Genomic DNA, 14,437 nt, shown 5'->3' with positions numbered 1-14,437 from the left:
CTAATATTAAATAAAAATACAGAATGAATACATAATGAAGGAACCAAAGCAGAAAAATTCCAGGTTTGTTCTATTGAATTCTTTGGGGTCAACGGTAGGCAAAAAAACCCTCCTCTATCGTAAAGCACATGTGAAAAACAGATTGGTGATCTGTCTGAGGTGAGGCTCGTACTCAGGTAAACTACATCAGATTAAAATTTGAACCTGGACTTTCCAAAGATAAGGTAACAAACTTGGTTGCTAATGTTGGTCTCAGAAAGGACTAGGGAAAAGCCACTCTTACAGCTAAATGCTAGATAACTACTGTAAATATAAACACAGTTTGGGACATAGCCAGAAAGAGGGAGATGTCGTACAGACCCAGTACAAAAACTATCAACACAAGGTCAGAGCAGACATGGAACAAATCTAAACCATCTTTCTTTGAGGGTAAAAGCAAACAACCAACAGAAGACACAGGAGAGCTGATTTTCCAGCAAGCAGCCTGTGATGAAAGGAAATGATATGCAAATATGATTCAAGAAGAGTCATTCTGCAGCAGTCTGCAGAACCACAGCGACAGAGGAGTTCAAGAGGAGTCAGCACATGACAAAAGGAAATGATTCTCTTGGTACAGCAACCTCTCATGAGCCAGAGAAAGCGGGACTGGTCTGAAACCCCACATTATAAAACAAGATTTATTTCCCCTTGTGCAACGTATTTTACTTTATCATACTGAAGATTTAGCCGAGTGCTCAGCACAAGCACTGGAGCACAGCAGTCCATGGGAAAAAACCTGTATTCCTCTTACTAGGTTTTACTATGCTAATTGGAGGAGGGGGCGATGAGGGAAGGTTTGTCTTCAAATTCAGCTTTGTGTTCTAATTCAAGTCAGCAGGACAAAGCTCAAGGAGGTAGCAAACCAACAGCACCAAAGTCAATTAGGAGACAGCACAACCAAAGTATGAATGATAAATTAGAACACAAACCAGGAATGGCACATTGCATGTAGGGCAATGAGACCTGATCCTTGCATACACTGCAGTTCAAGCTGTACCAGTTAAACAAGCACAGATTCCTGTTATTTTGTATCTTATAAAAACTATTATTTTTTCGGGAAAAGAAAAAAAAAGTAGCTGGAGCCACAAGTCAAAGATACTGTGCAAATTCTAGTTGTCACAGGGACTTTTTTGAAAGGATCTCTATTCTTTTTCGGTCTTTGATCCCATGTGTTAACACAGAGTAACATAAAAGGATCACGAGTAAAAGTAACCACTGTAAACTGAGCAGCTCAGTGGTGAGAAAAGAGAAAAGTAAGGTTGGTATGTTCCTGAGAAGTTAGCAAACCCTAGCCACAGTGAACCAAACAAAACCACCTCTTCCTCTCTTTTCCCCGGTGATGAAACCAGGTTTCGCAGCTAGGGCCTCAGGGAGGAGGTTCCCAAACTGTAAGTCTTCGAGACAAAGATAAGCAGCTGGTCTGTGAAACAGTAATAAAGCAAGATTTACAAACACATCATTTCCCTGGAGCAAGCTCTGCAAGAAGGTTCAATAGCTTGAGAACCACTAACCTGTGGTTTTATAAACCGGTTAGTATGCTGGAGGATCAACATACATATTTTAAAAAAGAAGAGGAGTATCAAACGTAAGCAGAAATTTTGTATCTATCCATACATCCTCTTCAAGGATTAGGAGCCAAAGAAATGGAAGTAGTGAATTCCCACATGTAACTAAACCAACTGTGCATCTCTGAATAGATATAATTTTCAATCACGCTTTAAGATATACAAGAAGCACAAAGAATCGTGTCTAAAAAGGTAACAAACAATGACCCATGGAAACAATATAAGAACAGCATATAAAACAGTCTGGTTATTACAATGAAATTTTTTTCTTCTTGTGTCACTGGTTCAAATCATAGCTCAGTTAAAAATCACAATTTGACAGTTATACTTGAGAGGCTCTGACGCCACTTTACAGACATTAATTTACTTTGTTCAAGTCAGTGCCCTAAGGAAGATATCACAAAAAGTTAAATAACTGGCACTAAAATTCTTCTAGCACAATCTTTTCATTGCAAGATGCTCCTTCCATGACAAGTGTGAGGCATGCTGAACTGTATTCACATTGTCACTGTAACTTACCTCCTGTACAAATGTCCATTTTAAGTGCTGTGCTGTGCTGTGCCTAGCCAGGTACAACAGTATGACACTGGAAATAGCATGTTGTCTTCCTAGCACTGAGGATCCAGATTTTTCCTCATTGCAATATTCAAATGTATGCATCAAGAGTACTTGTAAGTGAAAAGCAGCAGCACACTCAAAGAAAAAAAGCCAAATCCCTCTATGTGAAAACTTTACTGAATGCCCAATTGAAAAAAGCAAGGTTCCCTTTGCCTTTTGTTGGCATAGACAAAAGACCAAATTATTGCTAGGCACAGAAGCTGGAATCAGTTCAAATACTACATTATATTTATCAGATTCCCAGATACCACTTGATGTGCTGCTGAAAGGAACCTTGCATTGTATAGGTACTGGATAGAAAGGCACAGAATCAGTGCACTGACTACAGTGCTTTGATGTTCCCAGATAAAGTCAATAATCTGCATACTAGGGAATTATTCACAGCCTGCAGGTTGTGGAAAAATGTTTTCAGGGGCAATGCAAAGATAACGTATTGAAACTAGGCTAGTGGGTTTTGTAGAAAAGGTTGGCAAGAGAAGTAGTCTTACAGGAGGTTTAAAAGCTCACTGGATCCATCTGAACAAGCTAACCATCTTCCCTATATTGGAGCCAAAAATGTAAGGTGCGTGCTTGATTGATGGGAAAAAGCATAAGGTACATACAAAGCTTTAGCGTAAGCTCCCAAACAGAAGAATTGAGTGAATGAACTTAATAGTAAATCAGACAGAATACAATGAGCAGTGAAGAGCTATTGATTCAAACCACGTACTTTGAGCAGGTGATGTCGTATCACTGAAGCAATCATCACCTTTCAGGGATGAACTCAAAGGATTTTTTGGCCCAAGAAATCTCTTGTATTCTACATTTTGCACAGACTAACTGTGCCGTACTAGAGAATCTAAAGCTGACAAATGTAAGCCAAGATGTATCAAAAAATAGACTGCATGCTCTGAGGTTCACATGCTCCTTTACAGCTATTTTTGTCAAAAGCTGAATGGAAAAAGAACTGCTTAAACAGCCACTAATACTGAACCATTTCTCCTTTTAAGTCCCCTACTAACCATGACTTTGATGAGCCAAGCTTTTGTTTCTTTCCACTTTATGTCACTTCCTTCTGGAAGCAATGATGCCTCCTTTCCATAAGCAAGACATGCCAACAACAAACCAGAAACCTCTGATAGAAGTCGAAAAAGGATTAATAACTGGCTATATTGCTGATTGATTTGCCTAGAACAAGGATGATGGCCTTACTTCTCTTGAGCAGAATTCACATTCAAGGTGCAAGAAAGATCTGTCCCATAACCAAATAATAATAATCATTAGTTAGCTGATAATATTTTGCATAAACTGTGTCAAACATGTTGATTTGAGTTTTCAATGGGTTCTTGCAGACCATACCAGACTGCTTTGGGGTCACCTATAACTTATGCGTTCTGTCCTTGAGAGTAAGCACAACATTTCTCCAAACAACACTAGGATACCTGAACAGAAAAGTGGAAAGGTGCTTAGAAGGCAACATTACCACTTGTTCTCTAAACAGAAGACAACATGCAGAAAGGCCAGCACACCAATATCTTTCATTGCACTAAAGCTAGTAAGAATAAAGCCAGGAAATTGCTTTTCAACTGCCTAAGAAACATTGGCCACATAATTTTCTTATCTGCTTCACTTTATCCTGTCCCTCTCCATTTATCTATGCAATTCCTAAGAATCATCCAACAAAATAGCTCACAAGCAACAAGTCCCCTAGGAGATGTTGGCTGGTCACTTCTTGCCATTAGAAGTGCATTCAATACAATTAGCAACTATTGTATTTGCCAGTGACCCATGCATTATACAAGATGCTTGAAGACAAAAGAAAAATGTTGTGGTAGTGCTAACAGAAGACGAGATGGTCGGCACATCAGTGATTATAAGAGGAAGTCCCTCTAGGTAAACTTGGTCCATGCTATCTGAACTAGTGCTGTACACTCAGGAAGGGTTAAAATACAGTATCAGTTCCTCTACCTAATTTTACATTTTTTAGCCTAAGGAAGGAAAAGTTGACTGCAAAAATCACACTCATTATATTTACGTGAACACCATAACCCAATAGCCTTCAGACAGCACCACTTTATGCAGAAAGCCTGGGGTAAGCTAAATAGTAACACATACCTCTTGCTCTAAATGGTTTATCCCAAACAATTAGGCACTGACAATGGCGAAGATAATTGGTGCGTTACAAATGTTGCATAGCTTATCAGTCACAACCCCATCATTAATTAGTACTCCCCACTCAGTTATTCCACCCCTATCAACTTCCCTCTTATATTCTGATTGCAGACTCTTAGTAGACACAACTAGCTTGTTGCATTTGTACAGCATCTAGCACAGGTGGCCTTAATTTGTAGCTGGTGCCCATGAATGTTACTGTAACGCACGTAATCTCTGTCTGCATCGGCCAGTCTAGTGCCACTGTCTCAAAATGATCCAGCTGTTGTAGCACTGGAGCAGTCTTCTCGGAAGGTTTCATAATACAACTAAGGTAAAAGAAAGGATCAGGGAAAACACGGATTATTTAATTTTTCTAGAATTTACTACTGAAATCTACCTCCGGTATTTCACCGCCTAGGGCCTGGGAGGGTGGAAGGGCAGAGCACCAGCTCACACGAGGAGCGAGGAGGAACACGGTGGAGAGGACCGACCCCGCAGCTCTCCCAACTGCACCCGCCCCACGGCGGGGCGGCGCCCGCGGGGGCGGCCCGGCTGCGCGCGCCCTAGCGCCACCTGGTGGGCGCGGCGCCCCGCTGCGCGCGCACCGCCGCAGCCCTTGCCGCGGCGGCCGCGCTATCAAGATGGCCGCCCCGCGCGCGCTGCCCGCCTTCCCGCCCGCAGAGCCGGCGGCGAGATGGCCTCGGGGCACGTACCGCGTCCGTTATCCCGCAGAACTCGTCCAGCCTCCTCAACAGCTCTTCAATCGTCTCTTCCACTTCTTTCACCTGGGGGGAGAAAAACAGGAACAGAGGCCAGGTTGGGGCCTCGGCGGGCCAGAGGGGTGTGCGGCGGCCGGGTGCCCGCCAGCGGCCGGGAACCACACCGCTTCCCCCCGCCGTGCCTCTTCTGCCGTCCCGCTGGGGAACCCAAGCCGGGCGGGGGGGGCTTTAGGCAACCACCGTTATCACCAACTCCAAAAGTTAAAAAACCAGACGCGCCGAATTCATTGTATTGAGAAATGTAAAATTTGGAGGCTCTGGGAGGTGCTTTTCACCCCCGCACCAGGAGGTGACGTACGGCAAGGAAGGCTGCCCCCACCATCTACCTCCACGTGGACTTCAAGTTCTAGATCTCACAATGAGTCTTCTGCCAGCAGGCTTCTAAACCTATAACGTCAACATGTATTTCAGCAAAAGTTCCTTGCCAAGCATCTCACTCAAGTTCTGAAGCAGAAAAGTTTATTCTAACACTTGCACTTGGATGTAACAACAAAGCGTGATTTATAAAAGTCAATTTCAAGTTACAGCCCACGTTATTCACTGATAGAAACCCCCCAAAACCCAAGTCATCGGCAAATACCTAAAAGAAAAAAAAAAAACCACCTACTTTGACTATTCTGAAGCAGAGAGAACACTATGAAAGAAAACCAAGAGCCGCTCAGATTTGGACAGCCACTGAAATGTTTTTCCCGTATCGGAAAGGAGCCCACATTCAGAACTCCAGAAAAACTCCACAGCTACAAGAGTGTCAGCCTAAAGCCAAGAGCCTGGGCATACCCACGTCTGCAAAGGACAAAAGCTGATAGACTCTCACTCTTAAGTTTAGAATTAAAGACTGTTGTTCATAAAATCCCCGTAAAGAATTGCAACTACAGGGAGAACAAACCTTCTATTCTAAGCATATTTTTAAAAAAGAAATGGAATAATCATGGTTCAAATACAGGAAATGGAAATCAGAAAAATTAAAAGGCCACTCCAAATCCTACATTTGCACTGTAGTTTAAATACTTTTTAAAATCCTGAATCTGTTCTCCTATCCTAATCACATCTGATATTCTCCAAAATTAAAATAATGATTTTTTTTTAAAAACAAAGCAACAGACAGGGAAATTGTTTAATCGATGGCACTAGTTTGCTTAAACAGTCATCGTAAAAGCAGAACAAGAACAAGGGTTGCCTTAGCAGACGTCTTTATCATTTTACATCTGGGCTGTAATGAATTACCCAGTTCCTAAATAAAGTTTATTAACCTTTCACCAGATAATAAAATTAAGGAAACCTGAGTTGCCTCTGAAATTCAGATTGTAGTTATCAATTCAACAGTTGATCTAACTCCAGGAATATTTTTGCCATTTTGAAAAGTGCCCAAGGACCTCCCAAAACAGGTAAAATCACTCTTGTCTGGAACAATATGGCAAAGGGAGTTGCTATATGTAAAGGCATTAACTAGAAGAAAGGGTGCAGGAAGAGGAAGAATAGGTAAGAAGACAAATGCATGTTGTCAGTAAGGGGTAGAATGGAAAATGCTAGACTCTTGATTTAGACTGAAGCAAATGTTAAGAGCAGCATACATATAAATTCACCCCAAAGGTTGTGCTTTGCATAGACTGAAGATGGTCACTGGCATGCAACTCCTCTTTTACTTTATAAAACCTATTCCACATAAATGGAGCAAACATCATTATCTGCAGAGCCTGAGTCAACTTTCCAGCTCAAATGAGGTGGTATTATGCCTCTGGAGACCTATTTGCAGCCAACTTCTGCAGCAGAACAGATTTGAGGGAACGATTTCAGGTATGGAGGTATTCCTGGAGGTAGCTTCTGCACCAAACATGTAGAGGATGGCAATAGGGAAGGCAAAAGCCTTTTGCCGGAGAAGCAGAGAGGAGGAGCAACAGAGAAACACAAGTTACTACTGGCACAACAAACTACACATCATTCCAGAAAGGGTGTTCTGAAAAGGCTGCTAGAAGTCATCCAGGGAGCCACCACATGAACCCAGGAGACCAAATCCACCATGTCAACTGAGTGCACTATTCTAGGTCTACAATCATGCAACTTGGGGAAAGACTCAACATCTAGTCACTTCTAGGACAGTGATTCAAAAACTAGAAAGGGCCAATTATGCTATCACAAAGAGGAAAGGAAGAACAACAAAAAAGTCTTAAGCACGTGGAAGAAATAGTGGCCATTTTCACAAGGGCAAACATATATGTGCATATATACGACATAATGTGGCCTGAGGAGAAATACCTATTGAGTAGAATGCATATATGAGCTCAGGCTATGTTCTGAGTAGCAGGAATGTTATCCAACTTGGCCCAAAAGTTCTGCAACTGTGTTAGAGCAGCATTGAGCTAAGACTGGTGTGTGTTGTCTCAGAGAAATTGTTAGCAGCTGGCATCTTTAGGTCAGCTTAGTGACCACACCTGTCAGCCTATTAAGGTTATTTCCTGAGATGCTTGTGTCTCACAAACTCTGTGTGAAGTCTTCATGGTGGTATAAACTATCATATTATATTCACATTGTAATTTCACTTATACAAGATTTAAAGCCTACCCACAAAAGTTTCACTGCCTCTTTTTCGTGTACATATCCGGACAGAAGAAACCTCAAGACACATTATATTCCACAGGTTTATTAGGAGGGATTTGTAGATGCTGTAAATCAATGCATGGATTTCAGTGGTGCTAACACGAGTTTACATCCCCTAACAATCTGTTCCATGTCTATCTGAGGTAAAGATTTCTGTGTGGAAAAGCTGTTTTCCTTCTGCTGCTCCTTTGCATGCTTAAATAAAGGAACAGAGTTTCCACATCTAATTTCTCCTCAGAAAGAAAGAACACTCTTCCTCAACACTGCACATAGGCTAACTCTGGAAAGATCACTACTAAACAATAGAAAAATGCATTCTTTTCAAAAAAGAGTTCCCAGTGATTTCACATTACTATAATACATTTAATTTGTGAAAAACTTGTAAGCATTGAGTCTGAGAGTCTGATTTCTTGAAGTCTTCATAAGGCAGAGAAACATAATTGCTAGCTTTTTTGTTAAGTGTATTTTACAGCAGAGCAATCTCAGTGGGTGGTGCAAGCATCAGATGGCCTACAGAACAATTCTGTCAAACTCCTGACATTTCTTGGCAAGTCTGTGCACAGTCAGCTTCACAGGCCTGAAGCCACTAACGCAGCCACATGTTCAGGACTAGTACAGTTGGCTTAAAGAGATAGTCCAAAACTGATATCAAAGTTACAGTTTTGAACAGGCTGTTTAATGGTAGCAATCATTAAATGCATGACTGTAAAGCAGGTGTAAACTCCACTAATTTGACAGATGATGCATTAAAGAAACATCCGTTTAAAGAAGTTGCATTAGCTGTACAGGTTCCTGTCCTGCTCTGACTAAACTTGCAGGCATGCTTCAGGCAGGTAGCCTGCTGACATTACTAGCCCTCCTAATGTCTACCATGAGCATCTTGCATTCATAATGTTCATAAAGATTCAAACATTGGAATAGCACGTGTTAGAGGACAGAAGCAAAGTTTATTGACACCACTGAGAATAAGTTAATTCGGAACAGATTCACAGTCCTTAGTCTTCACTCTAAAGAGTGTTACCATAGCCTGAAACTTAACAGAAGACAACAATAGTAAGAAACAATAGAAAATAGATGCAAACAAACCACTTAAGACTATTTCTTCAAGGCATGCTACTATAAAAGCACACTAGGCATAAAAAAGCCAAAATAATATGTTTAAAAAGGACTCAACCACAAATACTTAGCAATTCCATATGAATTGCAAAAGAGAAAAACAACATTCTAAGGGCTCAATGTATTTAAAACACCTTCAGAAACTGTTAAGAGGGGCCTTTTGCAAACTGCAGTATCAACAAGATATTTACCATCATCTGTAATTAGGTACTTACTGAACAGACCATGCAAGCTCTGTCCAGGTGATTAAAGAACTCACTGTATATTTATCATTAAGATCTGAAATAAAACCCACTGAACACATTTCAAAGTTATGATGAAAATATGGGGTGACAAGTGTTTCTTAGTTAAGACTGTAATTTCACAATCACTTTAAAATTATATAAACTGGCATTGGCAATAAAAATAGTCTACCCTTTTCCAACACTCACTTATGTCCCTAAAGCCAACCCTTTGCATGTGAGAGGGCAGACATTCACAGTGAAATGAATCAGGAAATTGTTCTGGGTTGAAAACTGACCGTTAATTTCTTTGCCATACCATTTTAGCTCAAATCAGTGCTTCGACTCAATTCATTACACAGCCATGTTAAGACTAGCACTGACAAAGAAAACAGGTAGTGAGAGGAAGAGACACGTTGGATCTTTCAATAGCAGTGTAAACTTATCATGAAAGCTTAGCCAAAGGCACAACAGCACCCTTCCAAATGGCATTTTAATGTTCCTATATATCTACTGTTGATTCTCCTATTTATTTACAGAAAAAAAACCAAAACAAAATTAAAACTATTACTTCATTTTGTAACTTAGAGGGAAAAAATATGCAGTCTAGCTTTGAGGTTAGCTTTCCTTTCAGACTTTCTTTTATGTAGTATATACTGTAGCCATAGTAATATGGGTAATATCTTTCTCACCACTTCCCTTTAAATGTCTTTGTTTCTCGACAGCAATCTCCTCCTTCTTTACTCCAAGCCCGAGGTGAGATAAGCTTTTGTAACTCCCCCATCACTCCTCCTTTCATTTTGCCTCAGCATTATGCTCCCATTCAACCTTACAACAATTTACCTGCTTTTCCCAAGGTTTTTTTTGTTTGTGTTTTTTTTTTTTTCCAATACCAAGTTCGTTCCTTGATAAAAAGATTTGGGTCAGGTATTTTATATCGTCAACTCTTCAGGCCCACAAGATATGAATATAGTGTTCTAACTTACCACACTTCATTAAGGAACACGAAAAAAGAAAATTCAGCACTAAATCTCATCTACAAAGTTTTCCAAAAAGCCTTCCGTTTTCACTCAAAAAGTTAAGCTGCCTTTGTTGGAACTTGAAGTGCTCTCCTAGCATGTCATTAAGATGAAAAGGTAGGCATAGAAAACTTTAAAAATAGCCAAACCAAAAAACCACATAGTTCTTTATAACATTGGAGACTCCACCAGGAACATTTCAATATTGCTGAAAATTAACAGGTTCTTCAGTACGATGTCCTCCTATGCCAGCTTCAGAATACTGAAAAAAACCCTACAAAGGGAAAACAATCAGTGTATAAGGGGAAACAAAAAGAGCAAAATGGCAAGTGTATTTCAATAGTAAAACTAAAAGTCTTTCATAGCTATTTACAGGATACATTCAAATTAGGCAGAATAATATTATGTCATGCAGCATATGCTTGAAAGCTTTCACTTAGCAAAATCTTCTACTGGACTATACAAATATCTTATTTTGCATTCATCATTATCATAGTCTCATTTGCTACAACTGCTACACAAAATTAAAAATCATAATGAAAATTAGGACTTATATGCTAGATGAAATTGTTATTGCTTATTACAAAATTTTAAAAAATGCATAACTAAGGCAACTCTTTGTGAGAAGGAACTGAAAGCCCTCGCTCTGATTTCCAAAACACTGTGATTTGTGACAGAGCTGAGCTAGCAAGGCAAGGCCCACAGGAAGAGACATTTAAGAAGACATTTCCCCAAAAGCTGTGATTAATCCCCAAGTATGAAAATACCTAAATTATATCACTGCTTTGAGCAAGCTACCAATATGTGCAAGAATCAAGAGAGATCAGTATTAAAACGTGTTTAATTTCAGGTGAAGATGCCTGAAGGAAACAGAATGACTTGCAAGTAGCAAAGAACACAAGTTGTTTCTGTATTCCCTGTAAGAACTAACAGGCTGGGCACTCAGTTGCAAAAATACATAGTCTGCTATACAACACTATACAGGAAGCTTATTTTATTAATTGGCAGGTCTTCTTTATTTCTTATTTAACACCAGTATGAGTGGTACTTGATAAAACCAATAGAATCCAGCTGACATGAACTAATACTTTAATGAAACTTACTCTCGACTAAGCAGTTCACTTTGCAATGTCATCTTAATCAAGCTTGAAAATTCATTTTTGTAATTGTTAATAGCATTAACAATACTTGTTTCTGGCCCACTATAGATGTGTAGATGACTAATAAAGTCGATCTTAATCCAGAAGTAAGACAAAAGCTGTCGGTGGTTTAACCACATGGAAATTATGTGGATATCATGGGCTAAGCATTATATCATCTCCTTGAAAATGCTGAACAGAAAAACAAAACAAAGATCCCAAGATTTGGATGTGTGTAAGTGGTCTGACTTATTGCAAATCATAGGTAACCACATGTGGAGAGATGAAATTGATGGAGTGATGATGTCAAGGGAGAGGCATAGGAAAAAACTTCTCTGCAAAGTAAAACCGAACAAGAGTTTCACACTCTTTTTTTTCCTTGGAGACAAAAATAAATCACATCAACATTTTACTGCCAAAATGAAGGAAGGGAAGCTGTTTTGAAGACTGATTTAGGAGTGTCTTTTATCTTGACGAGAATATTTTAAATAATCTGCCGAAAGAGAATGTTATTCACTGTACATCACCAGGCTGAAGTGGGATAGGAGCTACCTACAGGTCAGAAAGGGGCATACTCCCAAGTGCTCTCTACTTCCGTTTTTGTAGCCTTCCTCTCTTTTTCGGGGGTGGGTGGGGGAGTGTCTTAGCCTACAAAGTGCAACTTCAAAACCTCCCTCTTTACCTTCAGGGATCTAAAGCGTCCCCTATCCGTCACCAGATGGTGACAGTGCTATGCGAGATCACCACTGTCACCATCCTGATTGAGCTAAACAGCTAGACTCGGGTAACTAACCGCACCTAAGATGCTCCAACTAAGCATCATTCCACTTAATCACTTCGGCGCTCTGAGCCTGACCTTACCGTCACCAGCAGACTCGGTTTCCACAAAAACAAATAAACAGAGTAGCAGCCACAGCCATAGTAATTTCAAAAAAGAAGCATGGAAACACTTATTCAGCTATTCAGGAGCTCAGCAGTAACTCAACTTTATCCAACACTGCATCCCAGACACGGGAGACCCGAAGACTAGGCCCTTCTCAGCCAGAGGGAATGCAAACACCCCGCTGTCTCCAAAGCTAAGACAAGCATCACGAGAGCGGGCTGGTCCGGAGCCGGGCAGGAGGAGAGCTCCTCGCACATCCCCGCCCAGGCAGGCCCCCCCGCCGAGCAGGGCTCAGGGAAGAGGGGCAGGAGCCTCTGGGTGCTGATGCACCGGTCGGGGGAAGCGGGCCCCCGGCACCCTCCGAGCGGGCGGCGGGGACGCGCGAGCGGAGGTTACTGCCCCCACGGCGGCCGTGCCCCGCCCGCTGGGAGCCCCCAGCCCGGGGGCTGAGCCGCCCCCTTGCCTCAGGGAGCCTCCGGCCCCAGGGCCGCTGCCCGGCGGCTGGCGCGGGGCCGAGCGCAGCCCGCCGGCCGCACCTGCAGCCTCCCCCAGTCAACCGTCCCCTCAGGCCGTTACAGCCGGCGCCCCTCAAGAGGCGCCGCCGAGCCCGCCCCTCGCTCCCCAGCTGACGGACCGCCCCCGGGCCGGGGCAGCCCCTGTTCGGCGCCCCCCCTCCTCTGCGCCTACCTCTTCCCCGGGCGGCGGGGTCAGGCAGCGGGCGAGCCGCCGAGCTCCGCTCTCCTCAGCCGCCGCCGCCCCCGCCCGGGGCTCCGGCGGCTCCTCCGGCCGCAGCATCACCTCCGCGGCAGCTCGCCGCTGGTCCCCGGCTGAGCTCATGGCAGCCGCCGCTCCGCCCCCGGCTGCCGCTCCTCCCCTCGCCCGGTCCCGGCGCCCGCCCAGCCAGCGCCGCCGGGGGCTTCCCGGGGCCGCGCCGCCTCAGCGCTCCCCGCCCGCCGCCGCGGGCCGCGCGCGCCGCCTAGCGAGGCGGGGCGGGAGCGGCAACGGCTGCCGCGCGGGGCGGCGGGCCCGGGGCTGCTGCAAGCGGTCACCCGCGTCCTTGCGCTCACCGTTAACGCCTGCCTCTCCGTGGCTGGGAGCGAGAGCCGTAACGCTGTCCTTGCAGAGACGAGGGCCAAAGGTTTATTGAAAATTTTTGTTTAAAGTCATGACGCCTCACCCGTGGAAAAATGATTCAACAGAACCAGCACCAAGCGAAGCCACACCACAGGCACAAAGCTCCCCTCCCTGACTACTTCGTTTGCCACTCTTAAAATCAAGATTTTCAAACAGCATTTTGCTTTAACAAGCCTGTACTGCAGCCTAGAGGACAGAGGCTAAGATATTCAATGACCAGATGCACTAGACTTGATGTCTTTTTAATCACTAGGAAATTAAAGGCTGCAGCTGAAAACGCAGCTTTAAGGTACTCAGAATTTCTCTATGCCCTGTTTGCAAGTTGAGTATTTAAAGGACTTGATGTTAGAGACATTCGGTTTTACATTAGGCAGAGCAGAACTTCTGACACAGTGCCTAAGTCACAGAAACATCCTGTCCTCTCCCTGAGGATGGAGCTGTGCGAAACTCCCTGTGGAAGCCTGCAGTTAAAGAGACTCTTCTTAGGCCTTCTGGATGCTTCTTCACTACAGAAGACACTCTTCCTTGCATTAGGCTCCTTTAAAACACACTCTTAAACCAAAGCGACATTTGAGAGAGGGACAGATGATCAAGACAGCAGAGTTGAGACAGAAATAGCCATCTGTTCTCAGTTTGTTCGTTGTTCTTCCTCCTCTAAGCAAGAAACAGGACCTACTTGATAACTAATGATCAGTCAGGGACTGGTAGATAGAACAGGGGGAGGATTTCTCAATAACAGTGTGTTTTTTCTCAATAATAGTGTTATCCTCAGTTGGAAGAGGTCAGAAGCAGCCTGCCCTCAAAAGAAGTTTGGCCCATGCATCTTGTGCAGAAGACTCATACCAGGGTCAAGTGGACTCTATAGTAGCAGGGACATAAGGCAATATGCAGTATTTTCTACTAGTCGGTTTGAGACATTAGCTAATTTTAGAATTTTATACTATATAAAACTACTTTTGAGTGCTTGCAGAGCAGAAGGCCACAACAGGCCTGCACTGTCATCCAAAGCTTTTCTTGGCTTTGGATAAGACCGAATTATTGCTGAATAATGGGAGAAATTTAAATTCAGTTTAGCATTCTTAAGAAAATGCCAAATTTATAGTCTGTAGTTTGCCAAGAAGATCAAAGCAGCCAGGCTTGAAGAGGTACTTGAAGCAACAGCAGAAAGAGCTAATAGGTTGCAGGGTTTCCCCAAA

General features: G+C 43.0%; 1 protein-coding gene across 1 annotated transcript in view; it reads right to left on the bottom strand.

Moving 5' to 3' along the window:
• The window catches only part of BCAS4 (breast carcinoma amplified sequence 4), a 46,076-nt gene extending 33,113 nt beyond the window's left edge, over window positions 1-12,963 (bottom strand). Inside the window, exons 1-2 of the mRNA XM_075166536.1 lie at window positions 12,795-12,963; window positions 5,069-5,140 (exon numbers count right to left, since the gene is read on the bottom strand). Coding sequence (XP_075022637.1) covers window positions 5,069-5,140; window positions 12,795-12,944 — 222 coding nt within the window. The 5' untranslated portion in view covers window positions 12,945-12,963. The remainder of the gene's footprint in view (window positions 1-5,068; window positions 5,141-12,794) is intronic.
• Between the last annotated feature and the right edge of the window lie 1,474 nt (window positions 12,964-14,437).

This window comes from Calonectris borealis, chromosome 17 (genome assembly GCF_964195595.1).
Source record: "Calonectris borealis chromosome 17, bCalBor7.hap1.2, whole genome shotgun sequence".
NCBI classification, from domain to species: Eukaryota; Metazoa; Chordata; class Aves; order Procellariiformes; family Procellariidae; genus Calonectris; species Calonectris borealis.
The sequence above is the reverse complement of the archived record's forward strand: the minus strand, read 5'-3'. Positions and strand labels throughout refer to the sequence as shown.